The sequence below is a fragment of the Artemia sp. Qi Xiang Cuo genome, chromosome 12, assembly GCF_049724085.1.
Source record: "Artemia sp. Qi Xiang Cuo chromosome 12, ASM4972408v1, whole genome shotgun sequence".
Classification (NCBI taxonomy): domain Eukaryota; kingdom Metazoa; phylum Arthropoda; class Branchiopoda; order Anostraca; family Artemiidae; genus Artemia; species Artemia sp. Qi Xiang Cuo.
Window position 1 is genome coordinate 6,606,348 of NC_142805.1, and position 18,257 is coordinate 6,624,604.

The 18,257-nt window shown below is 35.0% G+C and overlaps 1 protein-coding gene across 1 annotated transcript in view; it reads left to right on the forward strand.

Moving 5' to 3' along the window:
* Nucleotides 1-6,725, forward strand: part of LOC148945710 (low-density lipoprotein receptor-related protein 1-like) — a 57,632-nt gene extending 50,907 nt beyond the window's left edge. The window contains exon 10 of the mRNA XM_089098252.1: nucleotides 6,562-6,725. Within this exon, the coding sequence (XP_088954378.1) occupies nucleotides 6,562-6,725 (164 nt within the window). The remainder of the gene's footprint in view (nucleotides 1-6,561) is intronic.
* Nucleotides 6,726-18,257: the final 11,532 nt, after the last annotated feature.

Here is an 18,257-nt window from a genome sequence, read left to right on the forward strand (position 1 = left end):
ATTACTAAAAGAAAGTTGTACAGTTCTAAAAAAGCCGGTTTTTCATGTTACCCCTAGATGACCAGGGTCACTAGAAGACTGATGAAGGCCATATCAAATCGGAGACTGCTATATAAATATTCTTTAGTGTCTCCTGAGGCGAAAGTGAGACATAAGAAATATAATTGTGAACTCAATAGCCTATTACGAACAGCGGGAATTAATTATTATATAAATGAGTTTAAAAAAAGTTCAGGTAATCCCAGGCAAACGGGGAGAGTAATTTAGTCTTTTCTGAGCCCTTCCAAAAGTTCAATTTTACCTGAAAATTTCAAAACTGATGCTTCGATTGTAGATAATATGTCTGACGATTTTTCTATTGCTAGTAAACAGATGTCAAATTCCAAATCAAAATTTTCTGAGGATGGAACATACCACCAATTTTTACCTAAGGAAAGTGATCTATCTGCATATCTGAAACCAGTGACTGCTAGTGAATTACGTACCAAGTTGTGGAAAATGAGAAATAATGCTTCGGAGGCTGACTTCCTTTCATTGCGTGTACTTAAGTATTTTTCTCGGAAATGTGCGACCAGGTTTGTGTTCTATTTAATATGATCCTAAAATTTGGTGTTTTTCCCGATTTTATGAAAATTACTAGAGTGGTTCCGCTTTTTAAGGGCAGAGAAAAAAAATTTGCCGAATGATTATAGGCCAATTTAATTGCTGCCAGTTTTATCGAAAGTTTTTGAAAAATTGATTAGTGGCAGGATGGTTGATTTTCTTGAGAATAAAAAGTATTTTAGTAAAAATTAGTTTGAATTCCGTAAAGCAATGTCGACAGATCAAGCTCTTCTTTTTCTCACGACTTTTGTGAACGATGCTCTGGACCAAGGGTGGAAAGTTGCATCTGTTTTTTTGGACATTGTGAAAGCCTTTGATGCAGTGGACCATGGAATTCTTCTCGTGAAGCTGAGAAATTGTGGTTTTCAAGGTATGTTTTATCGTCTATTGGAATGTTTTCTCCAAGATCAAAAACAGTTTGTCAGTCCTGGTGAAATCAAGTCAAGTGTTGAATTCGGTGTCCCTCAAAGGTCTGTTTTGGCGCCACTACTGTTTCTTATATATATTGATGACCTGCGAAATGCTATCAATGGACTTTCTTTTGATTTAAAACGTAGTGAAACTGGAACATCAAAATCTATTTTGCCTTATTTTGCTGATGATACGTATCTAACTGTTGCTGCAAAAATTGGGAAAATGCTGATACAGAATTTTCAGACTGGCATGTTGAACATTGAAAAATGGATGAGGGTTAACAAAATTCAGCTAAACCTTGCAAAACCCCATTTTTTAATGTACGGGAGAAGTAGCAATTACTACCCTTGGATCGACAAAATACAGTTCGGTGAAAATATTCTGCCTCGGGAAGTTTGGACAAGTATCTAGGGGTGATTTTTGATGAGTCCCTTAACTTCAAAGAGCACATTTCACTTGTTAGCGGCAAGGTTGCAAGAAATATTGAGATGATGAGGAAACTGAAGCACTTTTTCTCCGAAACTTATAATGAGATTGCTTTATTTTTCTTTTGTTCAACCATACCTTCTATATGGTTGTCTCATGTGGTCAAGTACGTTTTTAATTCACCTTCGTCCCGTTAAAAGTTAAAAAAATATTACCCTACGTGTTTTAACTAGAGATCATCATAGTATGTCTGTTATACATAGATATAATCAAGCAAATATACTACCGATCGCTGGATTATTCCATTTTTATAATGCTCTTTTTATGTTTAAATATACACACGCGTTATTACCTGAATGTTTTTGGTGCTAAGTGGTGTTAATTTTCATAACTACTCGACTAGAGCATCAACACTAGTTCGGTGACCTCAGGTTATTACAAAGCGATCCTTTTTTTCCATAAGACATGTTGGCCCTAGGGTGTGGGAACCATTATCTTAGGCAATTTCAACCATTGATGAGCTAAATGAATTTTGCAGTAAAGTAAAGGGACAGTGTTTGTCTACATTCAAGTTTTAATTCTTGCTGAGCGAATTATCTCTCAAGTGATTGTGACACTTTTTTGGGTCAGGGTGACGAGAAGATAGAATAGAAGAATGATTTTAAACTTTGGTGTCTTCGGTATCCAATTAGGTCGTCTATTTTTATTGATTTATTTCGTCTATTTTCAACTAACTTCGTCTATTTTTATTGATTTATTTATTAATTTTGTATGTACGATTTTTTAAAGTGTGATGTCTGTCCATACAAGTTTAATAAACTTCAGGTTTTGTTTTGATTTGTTTTATTTTTTTTTAATAAAACGCTTTTTTTTTAATTTTTTTAACAACGATGTCTATTAAACTTCAAACTTTTAGTTTTTTGTTTAAGGTTTTTGAATTTTTGTAATCCTATGTTCAAATATGTAAAAATGTTTTTGCAATTACCATTTTTTTCACTTTACATAATTTAATATCTTTCAATTCTGTGTCTTTTCAAAATCATTCGATCATTAAACCAAGTCTAATTTCCAACAACAATTTCTACTAAGTTTCAAACATTGACGAATATTTTTGCAATTACCAGTTTTTGCTCTTTACGCAATTAAATGTTTTTTCATACTGTAATCTATTCAAAGACATTTGATTATTATAGCAAGTCCGATTTCTAACAGCGATTTCTACTAATTCTCAGACTTTTGATTTTATTTTTTAAGGTTTTTGAATTGTTGTAATTCCTTGTTAAAGTATAAGATAAGATAACGTGTATTTCAAGCCAAAATGTGGCCATGTACACAAATAACATACAAGATTAACAAATTACAGCACTCGTCACAATAATAAGGAAAAAAATAAAAATAAAATAATAACGACTCTCTTATTTTTGCAAAATACTCATCAAGATATTTTCAATATACAAATATTTCTGCAATTACCAGTTTTTTGCTCTTTATGCAATTAAATTTATTTTCAGGCTACAGTCTATTCAAATATTTAATACCTAAGTGCACTCGGCACGCAGCAGGCTCCTATATATGGATTCTCATTGTCGGTTGTCTTCTATCCATAGACAATTTGTTGTCTTTTCATACTGAAGTCTTTTCAAAAATACTTGATTATTAAAGCAAGTCCAATGTCTAGAACCGATTTCTACTAAAACTTTTGGTCCCCTTTTTTAAGGTTTTTTTATCTTTACCCAATTGAATCTCTTTTCATGCTAAAGTTTATTCAAAAATATTTGATTATTATACCAAGTCTGATTTCGAACAAGGATTTCTACTAAGCTTCAAATCTTTGTTTGTTTTTTTTTTTTTTATTTTAAATTTTTGTAATCCCTTGTTAAAATATACACAGATATTTCTGCAATTAACCATTTTTTGCTCATTCTGCAATTCAAAGTCTTTTCATACTGTAATCTATTCGAAGGTATTTGATTACTACAGTAAATTCAATTTCTTAAAACGATTTCTACTAAGCTTCAAACTTTTAGTTTTCTTTTTTAAAGTTTTGGAATTATTGTAATTCCATGTTAAAAAATATACAAATATTTTTTCAATTACCAAATTTTCGTTCTTTAGGAACTTTAATGTGTTTTCATACAGAATCCATTCAAAATTATTTTATTATAACAGATAGTCCGATTTCTAACAACATTTTCTCAAACGCTTCAAACTGTTGCTTTTCTATTTTAAGGTTTTAAAATGGTTGTAATCTCTTATCAAAACGAATATCTCTACAGTTACCAGTTTTTTTCTCTTTAAGCAATTTAATGTACTCCTCCATATTTGAAAATCGTCAATTTTTCATCATAGGTGTGACAAGTGTGGCAACGTTTTGCAATACTGATGTTCTTAAAAATGATCTTACTCACATAAATATGGTCTTTTATTACCCACTATAAAAAAAGCGGAATACATCAAGAACAAAAAAAAAAAAAAAGCAAACTCGCACACTGAACAATTTTTTACATGAAACGACGTAAATTATGGCGCGCAGTAGGACCTGCAGATAACGACAGCTTTCCGACAAGCACAGTCACTTTTTCCCGTAAATCAGGGAGGCCAAATTGCGATATTAAATGCCGGTTCCAGAACCACGGAGGGAGGCACAAAAGGTACCGAGAAAATTTAAAACAATAAGTACGGATATAATTCAGATCTTTAGGCTTCAGAATAAAAAGAAACCCAGATAAAAAAAGAATAGAAGGATCGCAAAATGAAGAAATTAATTTCCCAAGCGCTTATCTATTGTACCTCCCTCTATTTGCAACAATTTTGGAATATCCTATCTGAATTTTTTTGCATTAGAAACTGTCAGAGCCCAAAGTGTTTTGAGATTATTAGTAGTGTGAATACCAAGCCACCGAAAAAAAAGAGACACAGGGAATAGAGAAAAAACTTCGGTTTAGTGGGAGACTCGGACTCGAATTAAATGAAGTATATTCGCACTTATCATGGTTCAACATAAGCACAATCCATCTGAACTGGTCTGAGATCTAGCTGACATAATGTGAGAGCCCAGCCCTAGAACAACTGACAAGGAGAACATCGTCCGCATAAGCAGGACACGAGACATCAATTCCATAAGAACTGAAAGTCGAAGGCTAGGATGGGAGGATAGGAGCAATTCATAACTTAAAAATAGTTGGAGAAAGAACATCATCTTGATGGACCGCACGCCAAAGAAACACCTTTGAATCAGAAACTGCTCCATTACATTTTACCCGAATAAAAGATTCAGAATACCAGTACTGTAACAAAACAACAATAGAAAGGTTAATATTGTTGGAAAACAGGGAATAGAGTGCATGTGAGTGGACTATACTGTCGAAAGCTTTCGAAAGATCAAGAGCACAGATATGAAGAGGAGATTTATCATTAACAGATTGCACCAGGAGGGAAGCTAGAACACGATGGGCGTGCTGACATCCCACCCTTTTTTGAAAGCCAAATTGGTTTCAACGAAAATTAACATTTTTTGAAATGAAAGGGAGAAGAATATATTCAAAAATTTTGCTAAGAGTGCACGAAACAGTAATTGGGCGATAATAGCTACACTCTGACAAAGTTTTTCCACGCTTCAAAACCGAGGTGAGTGTGCCACAGAGAAAACTGTCGGGAACCATAGATGTTGATAAACACATCTGAAAAAGTAGCTGAAGGTGATCTATCAATGTTGGGTAAACTACTTATGGATGATAAGATAAATTCCGTCTTGATCAACAGAGCTATATTGCATGTTCTTAATAGCTTGACCAATATCAACAGTAGGATCTGGTAATATATTACTCTAAGAAATACGATTAAGCAAACACGATTCAAGAAGGTTACTAAGAAGCTTTTCAATTTCCCGGTTCACCTTGCCGAAAATATTATTATAATATGACACCCAAGTATGAACTGCTATAGGAATTTCAGAAAAATCACTACTAAGCTTATCTGAATTCAGAACATGAGACCACTCCTTTCTCGACGCACGAAGATCAAAACCAGATACCCTAGAGTGCCGTAAACATTTTTTATAAGGACGATTGGTTCTCTGCTTCAGATCGAAGACAACTCCTCGATTTGGCCGACCGCAAGACACCCATATTCGTAGCCAAAACTTAGCTTTATTCTTTACAACTTTTAATTCTGGGTCCAAAACCAATTCTGGTTTTCTAGTTTTAACTTTAATCTTTTCTAGAGGAACAGTAGTCGCCTCTGCTTGTTTTAAGCACCAAATTATTTTATCATAATATTCATCTAGAGACCACTTATCATTTGAGGAACTGTCAGTGACTTGAAGCAAATGGTAATAAACTTTTATAGATCCCAATAACGCCGACAACTTAGTAATATAAACTGCAAAATTAGATCTACTCCAGTTATTCCTGTAAAACCACAACCACATAGAACTTTGTGTAAATGTTCTAGTAGAACGGGAAGCGACTAGTGAAGCTGAGAACGAAATCGGGAGGTGATCAATATCATGATAGTCTTCATGAACAAGAACAGTCGATGTATTAATATTTGGCGAGGAAACTACATGGTCAATATTAGACAAACTTTCAGATTGGCGAATATATGAATAATCAACACTTTTTTCGACTATTTTTTAAGCAAAACAAGCATCAAGGACTATATCGTATCGACCTGACTGACTTGTAATATCTGTGTTGAAGTCACCAACCACTATGAAATCATAACCAGTCGATACAACAGACGCAAAAATAGCATTAAGATTTGCCAAGGCTTTCATATACGCGTTTAAAGCGGAAATAGTTTTTTTGTTATACAAGAGATACACATTTATCAGCACAGTATTACCAACCGCAACCAAACTGTAAGGATGAATTTATCACTGTGAAAACACACTGGAGAGAGCAAACTCAGGTGATTCTTAACAATGCAAGCGAGGCCTCCAGAAGGTCTACCAAAAGTGACCTCAGCATTAGTTGTAAAAACGGAATGATTACGACTTCTTTTTAACACGTTAATACTAGTAGAAGTCAGGAGGTGTTCTTGAAGGCATACTATGTCAAACTGGTCACACATTTCATCCATCATATGCTCCTTTAAACTAGTACTATTTATATTAAGCGAAACAGTCGAAACAGGCACAATCATTTCTTCTTGGCAATGATATCTCTCAGCACTTTGCATCTAAGACTAAAGGAGACATGACTTTCACCAGAATTGGCACAGCTTGCATCAAGCTGGCAGGGAGAATTCTTGGTGGAAATATGAGGGCTCGCACAGCGTGAACACTTCGCAACCAAACTTGCACAATCAGCTACTCTACGGTGTGGCGAACGGCATTTTAGACAGCACCGAGGTGCCAACAGATATTCTTTCACAGATAAATATTACTATCCAAGTTTAACACCATTTTGCATAGCCTTGGCTTTTGACATGGAGTCACAAAACTCAAGCTTAACCGTACCAGTGTCACCAAGCCGCATAGGTTCCACCACACCTGGATATCCTTGAAAGAATGAGAGGTCTAAGTCTCTCGATATTCTTCTGACCATCCCGGAAAACCGCTTAGTGATCGCCTTGGATGGAGATCTGCTAAAATCACTGAAATAGAGTCCTTCAATTCTCAGCCTGGTAACTGCATCATGACAGCTCAGTTTATCGAGCATTTCTTTGAGTTTTATTGGGTCATTTAGTGTGTAAGGTTGCCCCTACTTAACAGGGCTAATAAATTTGGTAGCGTGACATAAACTGAGGCGTTGGATAAGAATCGGTACTCAGAAATCAGTGACAACTGATTTTATTTATAAAATAAGATAGAATGAAAAATATTCTAATTCTATCTATGTTGGCTATTTCCAAACCTCTTCTAAGGTCAAAAGATCTACTTGTTCAAATCCACCGATGTATACCGAAAAGAAAAAGATTAAGTTAATCCTAAGCTAACAAATATTTCAACTTAAAAGGGTTACACTTGAACAGCTAGTCAAGGCTTGAGTTCTGGGTTATAAAAATCCTTTAGTTCAAGCTATTTTTGTGCTAAGCTAAGAATAACCGTACTTGCTTTTAATTCCAATTTCCATTAACCTAAACCAAGAGATTCTTTTATTATTTCTTGATAGGATTGTGTATTCCTTTGACCATTATTAAGCTTTAATTTTAGCAGGGAAACTTAATTGAAAATATCTGGACATAAAGGTTTAGAAATTCTTAAGCTGGTAATATTGTTCCTCTTTTTCCCCTGACCTTCCTGTACAAACATTAAGGTTACTTTTGTATAAACAAGTAGTAGGGGTTAACGAAATGAAAGAGTGATTAAAAGGGAACGTTGTTCCTCTTCGTATAAACGTCTGAGGGTTGCACAAAGGGGGGGGGGGGTGTTAATTTATGTTATTGTCCGATAATTCCAATTTTGGATATAAGGTCTTTATAAAGTCAAGCTAAGCCTCAAGGGACTCTAGGCTGAAAAAGAGAGAGCACAAATGGCTCCTAGCTTTCTATTCTTGGTTGAGGTTTCCTTCCTTCTTGAAACCCTCAGTTATTCGAAGCTTAAATTTCTGGGAAGAAATTTAATTTGGCTTATTATAACCTAAAAAAATGCTCTTTTGTCCAAATGGCTCAAGTCTAGACTAGATGCGAATATTAATGAAACTATAAGTCTCAAATCATCAATTTTTCTTATATACGTATTAAAATTATTTCCAAATGACAGAAAGCCTTTTAAAGGTTTTCTTTCTTATTTTAACCTTTATCTTCAAACTTTTATCCCCAAGGAGAATTTCAGACAGACAGTGGTAGCTTATCGTTATTACAAAGTAAACACTTACTCTTTGTTCGGTTTCCAAAAAAAGACAACCCTGTTTTCGCTCCTCAATCTCTATTTTAATTTCTATCTATTTTGTTCTTCTTTCCTGTCATTGGTCAGAGACCAGTTTGATGTCATCCTAATAATAGTTCTTTGTTCACAGATTGGTTTCCACTTTCTCTATTAAAAAACCCTGTGTTTGGTCATGTGATTCAAATCGCGTAATATACTTGTCGCTGACTCCTCGAGTTTCAAACGGCAGTCTGATATTTGTATTTGCATGTTATTGTCCTTGTTGAGTCAAGGGCACAATTGTTCAAAATCTAGCTAATGTTGTTTGTTTCCTTACACAAAGAAATTTAATACTTCGTTACTGCAAAAGTCATACTTTGCTATGTTTACAATTTATTCAGGTTATGATAGCTTTCCCACATTTTTACAACCTCCCACACTTAAAATTCTTAGTACAGTTATTTTTTCTTAATGAAACTATAACTTGCTAAGAATCAATTTAGTTCAATCTCTTCCTGTTCTACATTTACCTGGAATCCTTGAGACTTTTGTTTCCTATAGTCTAACCATAATTTTCTCAATGTTTTGAATATAATTCCAATAGAGACTAGTCCTAATAAAGATAGAAATAGATTAAGGGTATTGAAAAAAAAATGTCCAATAGCTAGCCGTTTTCCTTCCTTTTACTTCCTTTAAGGAAATGTGCATTTTTCTTATCTCAGCTATGCCAATATGCGTCTTGGTGTTGTTCTGGAAACATATAGAGATTAAATCTTCAAATTCTTTGCTCCATTCGTTTTGTATGCCGGCTATGGAGAGGTTTCCTTCTAGGCTAATTATCGATATATTTAAAGGTGCCATTTCCTTTGTAATCTGCCCCCTATACATACTGTTTATCTTTAACATTTCTGCAGTTAGAGAACATTCTTCTGGCAATTTCACTATTGAGCTGCCTTTTATATATGTGAACTTACTGTTTTTCTCTGTTTTACATTCGAAATGTATTCTTATTTCTTCTTTGAAAGGAGATGTGATTATATATTTTTTCCTTCCAATTCTTTGGATTAAGATTTTATTTTCCTTTATAATTTTGGTTTGGCACTCTTTATTAATTAATGCATTATTTTCCATATAGTTTGCTAAACTGCAGGAGTTCATTTGTGTGCTTCTAATAATAAATTGGTGGTTGCACAATAGTGGTATACTCTATAAATTACATCTTCTTTCTATATTGTCATCTTCAAAAAAATATGTCGTTTGATCTTTACTTAACCCAAAAAATTTGAACTCATTTTCTATTTGAAAGAAATACGAAGTGTTTGACACTGTGAACTGAATGTTGAACATTTTGAACATTCTGAACCCATCTTGCTTGTTTGATATAGAAAAATCACAAATAACCAACAATTTCAATTGTTGTGTCGCCACATTGCAGCTAGTCGATTTATAAAGTTCCAGTAAGCTGAATCGTCTGCAATTTACCGATGTTCTATAGCCTATTGGTAGTAAATGTTCAATTTCAAAAATTGTCCTAAGCATGTCTGCCGGATGTGTGACAATGAATGGGAAACTTTTATTTTCTGCTTGAAGAATAGAAAGGATTACTGTTTCTATTTTCTTTACTAGCTTTTTTATTTGGATAGAACTTTTTGTCATTTCTTTGTTTATCTGTATTTTTAGGAAATTTATTTCATTAATTTCCTTTGATATATACTCGATAATTCTCTTGGAGGTCCTTCCCAAAATTTCTAAGCTTTTGTTTCTTTTCCATTCTTAATTCTCTGTCGAGGTCACTTATTAACGATATAGATCTGTCCAACATGTGTATTGACTTTTAATTTTTTTATTTTGGTTAAATAATCTACTTGATGAAGAATTGTCTCTATATTTTCTTCCGTTGCTAGTCCTGCGACCCACCCTATTTTGTCCCCAAAGTGGTAATAGACTCCGTTTGTTTCGTTTTGTGTTATCCGTCATTAATGATTCTAGTATATACATATGTCGCCTTTGCGCGTTGGGATACAACCCTTTTTGAATCCCTATGGATGCAAACCTTTTTTTTGCTTCCTTAAGAGGTAGACGCAACCATTTCTTGCATCCTTAAGAGGTAGACGCAACCCTTTCTTGCATCCTTAAGAGGTGGACGCAACCCATTTTTGTATCCTTGAGAGGTGTCCTCTCAACCTCCCTCTGAAGTCATTTTATGCGAGAATTTTTTCTTTCACTAAATTTATACCTGGAATAATTATCCCTATTTGGTCTTGACATATCTTTCTTTTTAGGAATGTCTAAGCTCGTTGCGAATCTTTGTATTTCTCCCCCTGTATAACAAATAGTTTGATTAATTCTAGCACTGTCATTTTTTGTAAACTCCTCTGTATTTGTTTAAGGGTGGTAATCCATGAATGGATTTCATTTGGATATGTCTGTAACGAGATGTTAGGCGCTTGCTCCACAAATAGGCTTTGAAGCCTACTTGTGACTGTGGCATCTCTACATTGCCCTTCTAGAGCATTTATTCTAGACTACGCTTGTTGTAGTGCAATTTCTAACTCTTTGATTTTGTTTTCATTTGAACTCAGGATTGTTCTATCCTTATAAAGTCTTAATGCAGGAAACATTTTTAACCTTTAAATTGTTTTAAACTACTAAAATGAGCTAGTTTATAAATTGCGTAAGAATTAGCTCAATATCTCGATTTAAATTAACCCTCAAGGCTAATATTGTAATTACACACTCTTGAGGATGATTAACCTATGACTTTTTTTTGTAAATTATAGACGCTTCAGACACTAGAACTTGTAGCAAAGAGAAAGAAAACGAGAAGAAAGAAAGAATCTTAGGAAGATAAAAGATAAGTCTGTCTGAGTTTCCCCCTTAGGTTAAAATTTCCTTTAATGACCCTTTTTCAAACTTTTCTGTCTTGGATAGGTTTTGAAAACTGAACACACACCTTCTTGTGAGGAACCGAGGACTAAATTTTTCCAAATTTTATGAATTTAGTTGATCTTCCCCCACTTAAACGAAAGTTGTACCGAACTTGAGTACCGCTGCTACCAGTTGTAAGGTTGCCCCTACTTAACAGGGCTAATAAATTTGGTAGCGTGATATAGACTGAGGCGTTGGATAAGAATCGGTACTCAGAATTCAGTGAAAACTGATTTTATTTATAAAATAAGAGAAAATGAAAAGTCAATACACATGTTGGACACATCTATAGTGTTAATAAGTGACCTCGACAGAGAATTAAGAATGGAAAAGAAACAAAAGCTTAGAAATTTTGGGAAGGACCTCCAGGAGAATTATCGAGTATATATCAAAGGAAATTAATGAAATAAATTTCCTAAAAATACAGATAAACAAAGAAATGACAAAAAGTTCTATCCAAATAAAAAAAAGCTAATAAAGAAAATAGAAACAGTAATTCTTTCTATTCTTCAAGCAGAAAATAAAAGTTTCCCATTCATTGTCACAGATCCGGCAGACATGCTTAGGACAATTTTTGAAATTGAAAATTCACTACCAATAGGTTATAGAATATCGGTAAATTACAGACGATACGGCTTACTGGAACTTTATAAATCGACTAGCTGCAATGTGGCGACACAACAATTGAAATTGTTGGTTATTTGTGATTTTTCTATATCAAATAAGCAAGATGGGTTCAGAATGTTCGAAATGTTCAACATTCCGTTCCCAGTAGTAGAAAGGGGGGTCTGACTCGTGGCAGTACAAAGTTCGGTTATCAAAAGAATATATCTCCCATCAGTACACCAAATAAGGGCATGGAATCCCCAGGGAGAATGATTGCTTAATCAAAGTGGGTCAATGACCTAAATTTCCAAAGGTCGATTTATTTGCTGTTGTTGTTGTTTTGGCCAAGTGCATGCTCGAGGCGAATGTTAAGACCTAACGGATTAGGAAACAGTTATATCACATGTTTCCTTCTCAGCCAATCAGAGGGCTCGCTTACATATTAGCGACGGAGGATTGCAGAGAATATAAGGAAAGGGTTTTTGCCAAAGTTTTATTAGTCTGTGAATAGAATTCAAAGGAGTGAGAAGAACAACAGTTTTGACTTTACTCATTTGGATATATATTTGTGTGTGTGTTGATGATGGCGAGTGGAATGTTTACCCTATTAGAAGTTGATAGTGGAGATGAAGGTAATAATAAAAGAGCACCAAACATTGCGGTGGAAATCACGAAAGGATCACGGCTTTGTCTGGAATGGGTTGTAGTATATGCAAGATATGTGATATCTTTGAGCAAATTTAAAATGAAGGATCAATTATTTTTTGATACTAAAGTTGATATAACACATGTGAATAGACATCAATGTGCTTTATGTGCATTAGTGAAACATATCGAAGATAATAAACTCTATCGCTAATTGTACATGCTTGGTATTATTGTTGTTGTTGTAATTATTTAATAAAATTGTTTCGAAATCGAAAATGTTCCCTTTCTGGTTAGGTTAGGGCTAACGAATAAGGGTAAGTCTAAAGTCAGCAGTCAGAGTGAAAGGATTGAAAAATGAATAAATTTAAGAAAGAGAGAATCAGATCGAATCTAGTGCTTATGGAAAAACATTTGATTTTGGATGACGATTTTCTTTAGTTATCTCTACAATACAGGATATTCTCTCGTCAAGGAACACTTGAAAATGTAATGAAGAGTGATTCTCCCTCATGAGACTATTATATGAAACTTTTAAAATGTGACTCAAGTGCTTATAGTCAATTTATTGATATATTAATTGGAACAAAGCAGAATCGTATCGTGGATATACTTTTGAAAATATTTCCAATGGATTCAATGTAGATGGCTCCCCCCCCACCATTCGAAAGAGGTAACGTCAAAGAACTACTCCTCTCCCCATTCCTCTCACTGAATTTATCGATCAAGAACGATCAGTTTCATTTTAGCTATGAGAGAGTCAAGTGACATCGGAAACCAAAAAAAAATGTTCGATATATGTCCATTATGCATGTACACTCTTGGCAGTTGGAATCAATGTGAGAATTGTACAATTATTGAGGACTACAGTGAAAGGTGTAAATTGTGAAATCCCTGTAAATCACATAGAGGCTATTCAGTACATATTAAAGGATGTAACTCAAATCTTGAAGAGATTTGTGACTCTCACCCTAGAAGACACCTATGCTCCAATTGTCACTATGATAAATGTGATCAGTGGGAGAATACTTACCCTGCTATGATTGGAAAGAATCCCAAACATGATTTTAGTTTATTTCTACGAGATTGGTATCGTCGTGGGTTTAAATTATTCTGGGAAGAGGAATCTGGTCTACGATTCAACTGTTGTGGTAACAAGACAATTCGGTTTCAATGTCATCGTTCTGACGACACTGCCTATTATGATTATAAACCAAACGATTTTTATTTGGCAGTTACTGAATATGATTCACCATTTGAAAACACTCTATGTGATATTGCTTCAAATAGACAGATTGAAACTCGTGAATTTTATAATATGAATGCTAATAGTATCTTTGACTATACAAAGAGACATGACCAGAGTGAAGTTACATTATACTGTAGAGAATGTGACCCTGACTTTGCAGTCAATCAAGATAAATATACAGTGAATCCAAATGATTTACCGGCATTAGTAGTTCACGACAGTTGCCTATACACCAAAGAAGAAGAAGAAGAAGAAATATAAAGTGAAGATTTAAAGACATTGTTGTATATATACATGCATTTTATTAATAAACAAATTCAAAAACATTTTTTAAGCACTTTACTCTTAGGGCACTGAAATCAATACTATATAGGTCTGAGAGGATATTTTCCACTAGAAAGTCGTTCAGACGTGGATTGTCAAAATAAATGTGGAGAAACTGCTTGTAGGTATAGTCGCGACATCGGAACACCTAATGTAGTAGTGCGTGGAAGCCACAGCTTTTAGTCGTTAGATCGTGCGCCCTCTTCCGATTTTGCATAATAGTTTTCCCACTGCTCTCAATATAGTTGCTGATGTGGGGCGTGTAGAATGTATAGGGTAGACAAAGAGGATCAAAAAATTCAATCGTCTTCATTGTTTGAAAGATGCACAGCCAATGACCCGTCAGCACAGTCGACGGACGGATATTAACAATAATTAAGGTATTGTTGACAATTTGAATTTTTCCAAGAAAGTCCGAGGGCAGATAATAGAATTTGTACTGTGACATGTAGGGGTCCATATTAAATACATTGATTATTTGACTGGTGTTCATGGCGCCAAGTCTAGTAGAACACTGCCTTCGGGAGTGATTTCCCAATAGGTTTCATATTGATTTAGTGAGATTAGTGCAATACTCTCAGCCAATGGGTCGGCAAATGTACACTCTAAACGCACACTCCCCGTACGTACTATACTCATATCCTGTGTACCCCACAAATCCAATACAAAGATAGAATGTGTTTTAGCAAACATATTTTCGGTTATATCATTTTCAAATAGTTGCGAGTCATGATCTAGGGTTTGCATGGTCAACTCATACAATGTTCTATAGGATTTATCAAAAGATAGATTGTAGAGTGGGATACCATTCACTTTGCACACAAGAGATGAAAGTCCAAACATCTCGAATTTATGTGGACATTCAGCCCATGATCCTATTGCACTGGCGCTTTTCACAAATGCCAAAGTGACTTTTGATGGAATTTCGCCATTGATAAAGGATGAATCGGTGAAGGTGCGTGAGCCCATGGCAATATGACGTTGATTGGTGATTGTATGAAGAACAAGTAGTTTAATATTATTTCCATTGGCTCTCAATTTTTCCACTGCCAATGCAACAGAGCTCGTGACCTGTTGTTTGCGTACATGCAGTATTGCCGAGGTGAGGGAGAGACTCATATCAGGATTGGCGGCAAGTTCTTTTCTCAATATGAAATTGGAGGGTGCAAGCGTTAGTTTTATATCCACTTTAACATTGGGTGGCAGCCATTGGGGTATATTAAATATTTCATGATATATTTTTCCAACTAGATTCACTAGTTGTAGCATTTTTAAGTGCATCTGTACTATCAGTATTAGTAATATATTCATATGGATTGGAGATGCCTCTCAATTCCTTGTATGACTTGGGTGTCATCAACATGAATTGCATATAACTTGTATAATTTGAGATTGTTGCTTGTGCTCACCAGTGTGCGATTGATGTAGACACTAATTTGATGAAATAGATTGTGTAGTATACAATTTTCATAGGATATTCCATCAGCCCGAATTGGCATTGTATTATCGGATTTCCGGACTTTCATTTGTAAATCTATAAATGTTGAAGACGTGTCCATAAAGTAGTCTTCATTGGAATAAATTTGAAAGTGGATATTATCGGAGAGGGGTTATTGTGGATAAAATTGTTCATAGTATCCATGCTTGACACTCACATCAACATTTTCAGCATTGAATAGATTCAATGAGGCGGTGATTGAAGGTTGAGAATCCTTATGCGGTAGGTAGGACATATTAAGAGAAGAAATCTAGTTTTGATCTAACAATTTTCTTCCTATGACTTCTTCTTCTGTTTCCACCGGGTGTTGGCTTTTTCCTTCTTTTCTCTGACAAGAGTGATGATTTCTTTCGTTTCCAACCTAAGTAGAGATTGATGAGGGATGCATTCTTTCTCGACCTTTTTAAGCCTTTAACATTTTGTTTTACTTTCTCGCCAAGGGTTCGCGCACTGGACCTAAGATTTTCCGAAGCATTTTTTTTCAAATTCTTGCCAGAGCCCCAATCGTATAGTGTAGAGGATGCAAAATCTGTCGCAGCAGGTACAATATAATGTCGGGCAAGGGTTAGCTGATATTATAACAGATTTGAAACGACGCGACCCAGAATATAGACGGACATTGACGAGCAACCCTTGTAGTAGTCTATTACTTGGCCCAGTTGTTTCGAACGAATTTTCCTAGCATAGAGATCCCTCTAAAGTTAAGAGTCTGCAAGTTTTTTTTTAGACATCTTGCTTTTGAAGGATGGGACGAAAATGGCATGTAATCACAGCCAAACCCTTTGAAATCGTTAAGGGATCGCTTCATTCACCTCTTAGTGTTTATTAACAGAGGTCCAAATACGAAGTGTATACGGAAATATGTTGAAGATGCTTTATATTGTAGTGGTGAATATGCTCTTGATTGGTTTTTCGTTCAAGAACTCGTAGGAGGGGAACATTTGAATTACCAACCCGAGATACTTCCACAAATGAAGCGTAGAGAAATATAAAAGTGTCCGTGGAGAAGGCAGGCGGGTAGTCAGCAAAAATGAAATTAGTGTTTCTGGCACTTTTACCATTGATTATATTGAGCTTAAAGCCAAGAACATCCCTCAGATTATCATTGAGAATAACCGTTTCACTGGCAATAGGTGAACTAATGTAAATCTTGCCCTCCTCCTTTGAATAGTTGAAATGAAAAGCTCCTTTTTTACGAGCGGAAATTCTTTTATTAATAGAACGACATAAATAATTCATACAGGTGATTTCATCGTATGGTAATTCAATATATGGATAATCCATCCAATTGATTTTTTGAATTTTTTCTTGATCACCTGGCGATGTTGGTGGCCAATCATAGAGTATAGTTTTCATATGATATTTACGATCCTTTCTCAAAATGTCGTAGGTATTTTTGAGGATAAAGTCGACAAGAGCCACGTCATATTTTCCATTGTCGTCGAATTTGATGGTGGGAGAGAGTTTCGTCCAAAAATCAATTGTTCTATTCAGATCATTGTAGAGAGGATCAGAAACATTGGACATGAAAGTCACGTAGAAATCCTTGGGTATTGTTAATATCTTCAGCACTGACCCAAGAATCAAAGTCTGAGTTCTATCCTAGCAAACAAACAAGCAACTGTCTCTTGCCTCAGTGAGTACGACTCTTGAATGTCTTTTCAATTTGATAAGTTTCAACACTGTTTCTAAATTCTTGCAGTTCATATTCATAAACACCTCCAAGAATTACATTATCTCTGGTGTCTCGCAGTCAACATGTCGTGGTTTCGGTGTCGAAGATTTTCGACACTTTAAAAAGTTCGGTGCTCCATAAATAATTCCCCTTTTCAAAAATATTGGTGGTTCTATTAATTCGAACAGTATCACCAACACTGAATTTCTTCTTCACATTTTTTTTTCTTTGTCACCATTGGAATGTGCTTTAGAAAAGCAACAAATGTATTTTCACTGCAGTGAACTTCCCAAGGTCTTGAGTTGGACAGAGATCGATGGGGTGAGGGTTGTATATCTGCATGATTTTATCTAAATCATGAATAAAAGCCGGTTTATTCTTCAGGGTAAAATAACTTAAAATTATTAAATAAATTGTTCTTATTAATCGTTCAACCAATGCAGCCTTTATCAGGCTATGACTATGATATAGTGTTGTATTAAATTTCGAAAGAAACTTTTGCAAAGGGGGATTAAAAAAATTCACTACCACGATCCGATTGAATTTTTCTATATGAATCCTGTTCGAGAATACTTTCAATGGCCCGAGCAACTTCAACACCTCTCTTTGACCGTAATTGAATGGCATAGAGATAGCGACTAAAGACACTGATTGCCACCAGAATATATTTGTAGGGTGCATTGTGACGCCGTTGAATTGCGTCTAAAGTTAAAACATCCGTTTGCATTATATGCAGAGGGAAAAAGGCTTAAGTTTGTTAATATTGTTTGCTGCGAAGCCTGTGATTCCGTTGCAGTGTGTAACTCGGTTAATTCTATAGATACTGTTTTGCTTTTTTCAATTTTCTGCCGAATAAAGCCCTAAAAAGCGTTTTGGTGAAAATTAAACTTCACACTCCGAAATTATTTTTGTGAAAAGCTTTCTGAACTTTATTTACTTGGAACGTAAGGGCGTTGTGTAATGACCCCTTCCCTTTGGCAAGCTGGAGGATGAATCAATTCGTCTTCCCTTTTGAGCAAAAACTACAGGTGTTGTAAAATCAGCGGTGCTGCTGCTACTGCTACTATTTTCAAATACT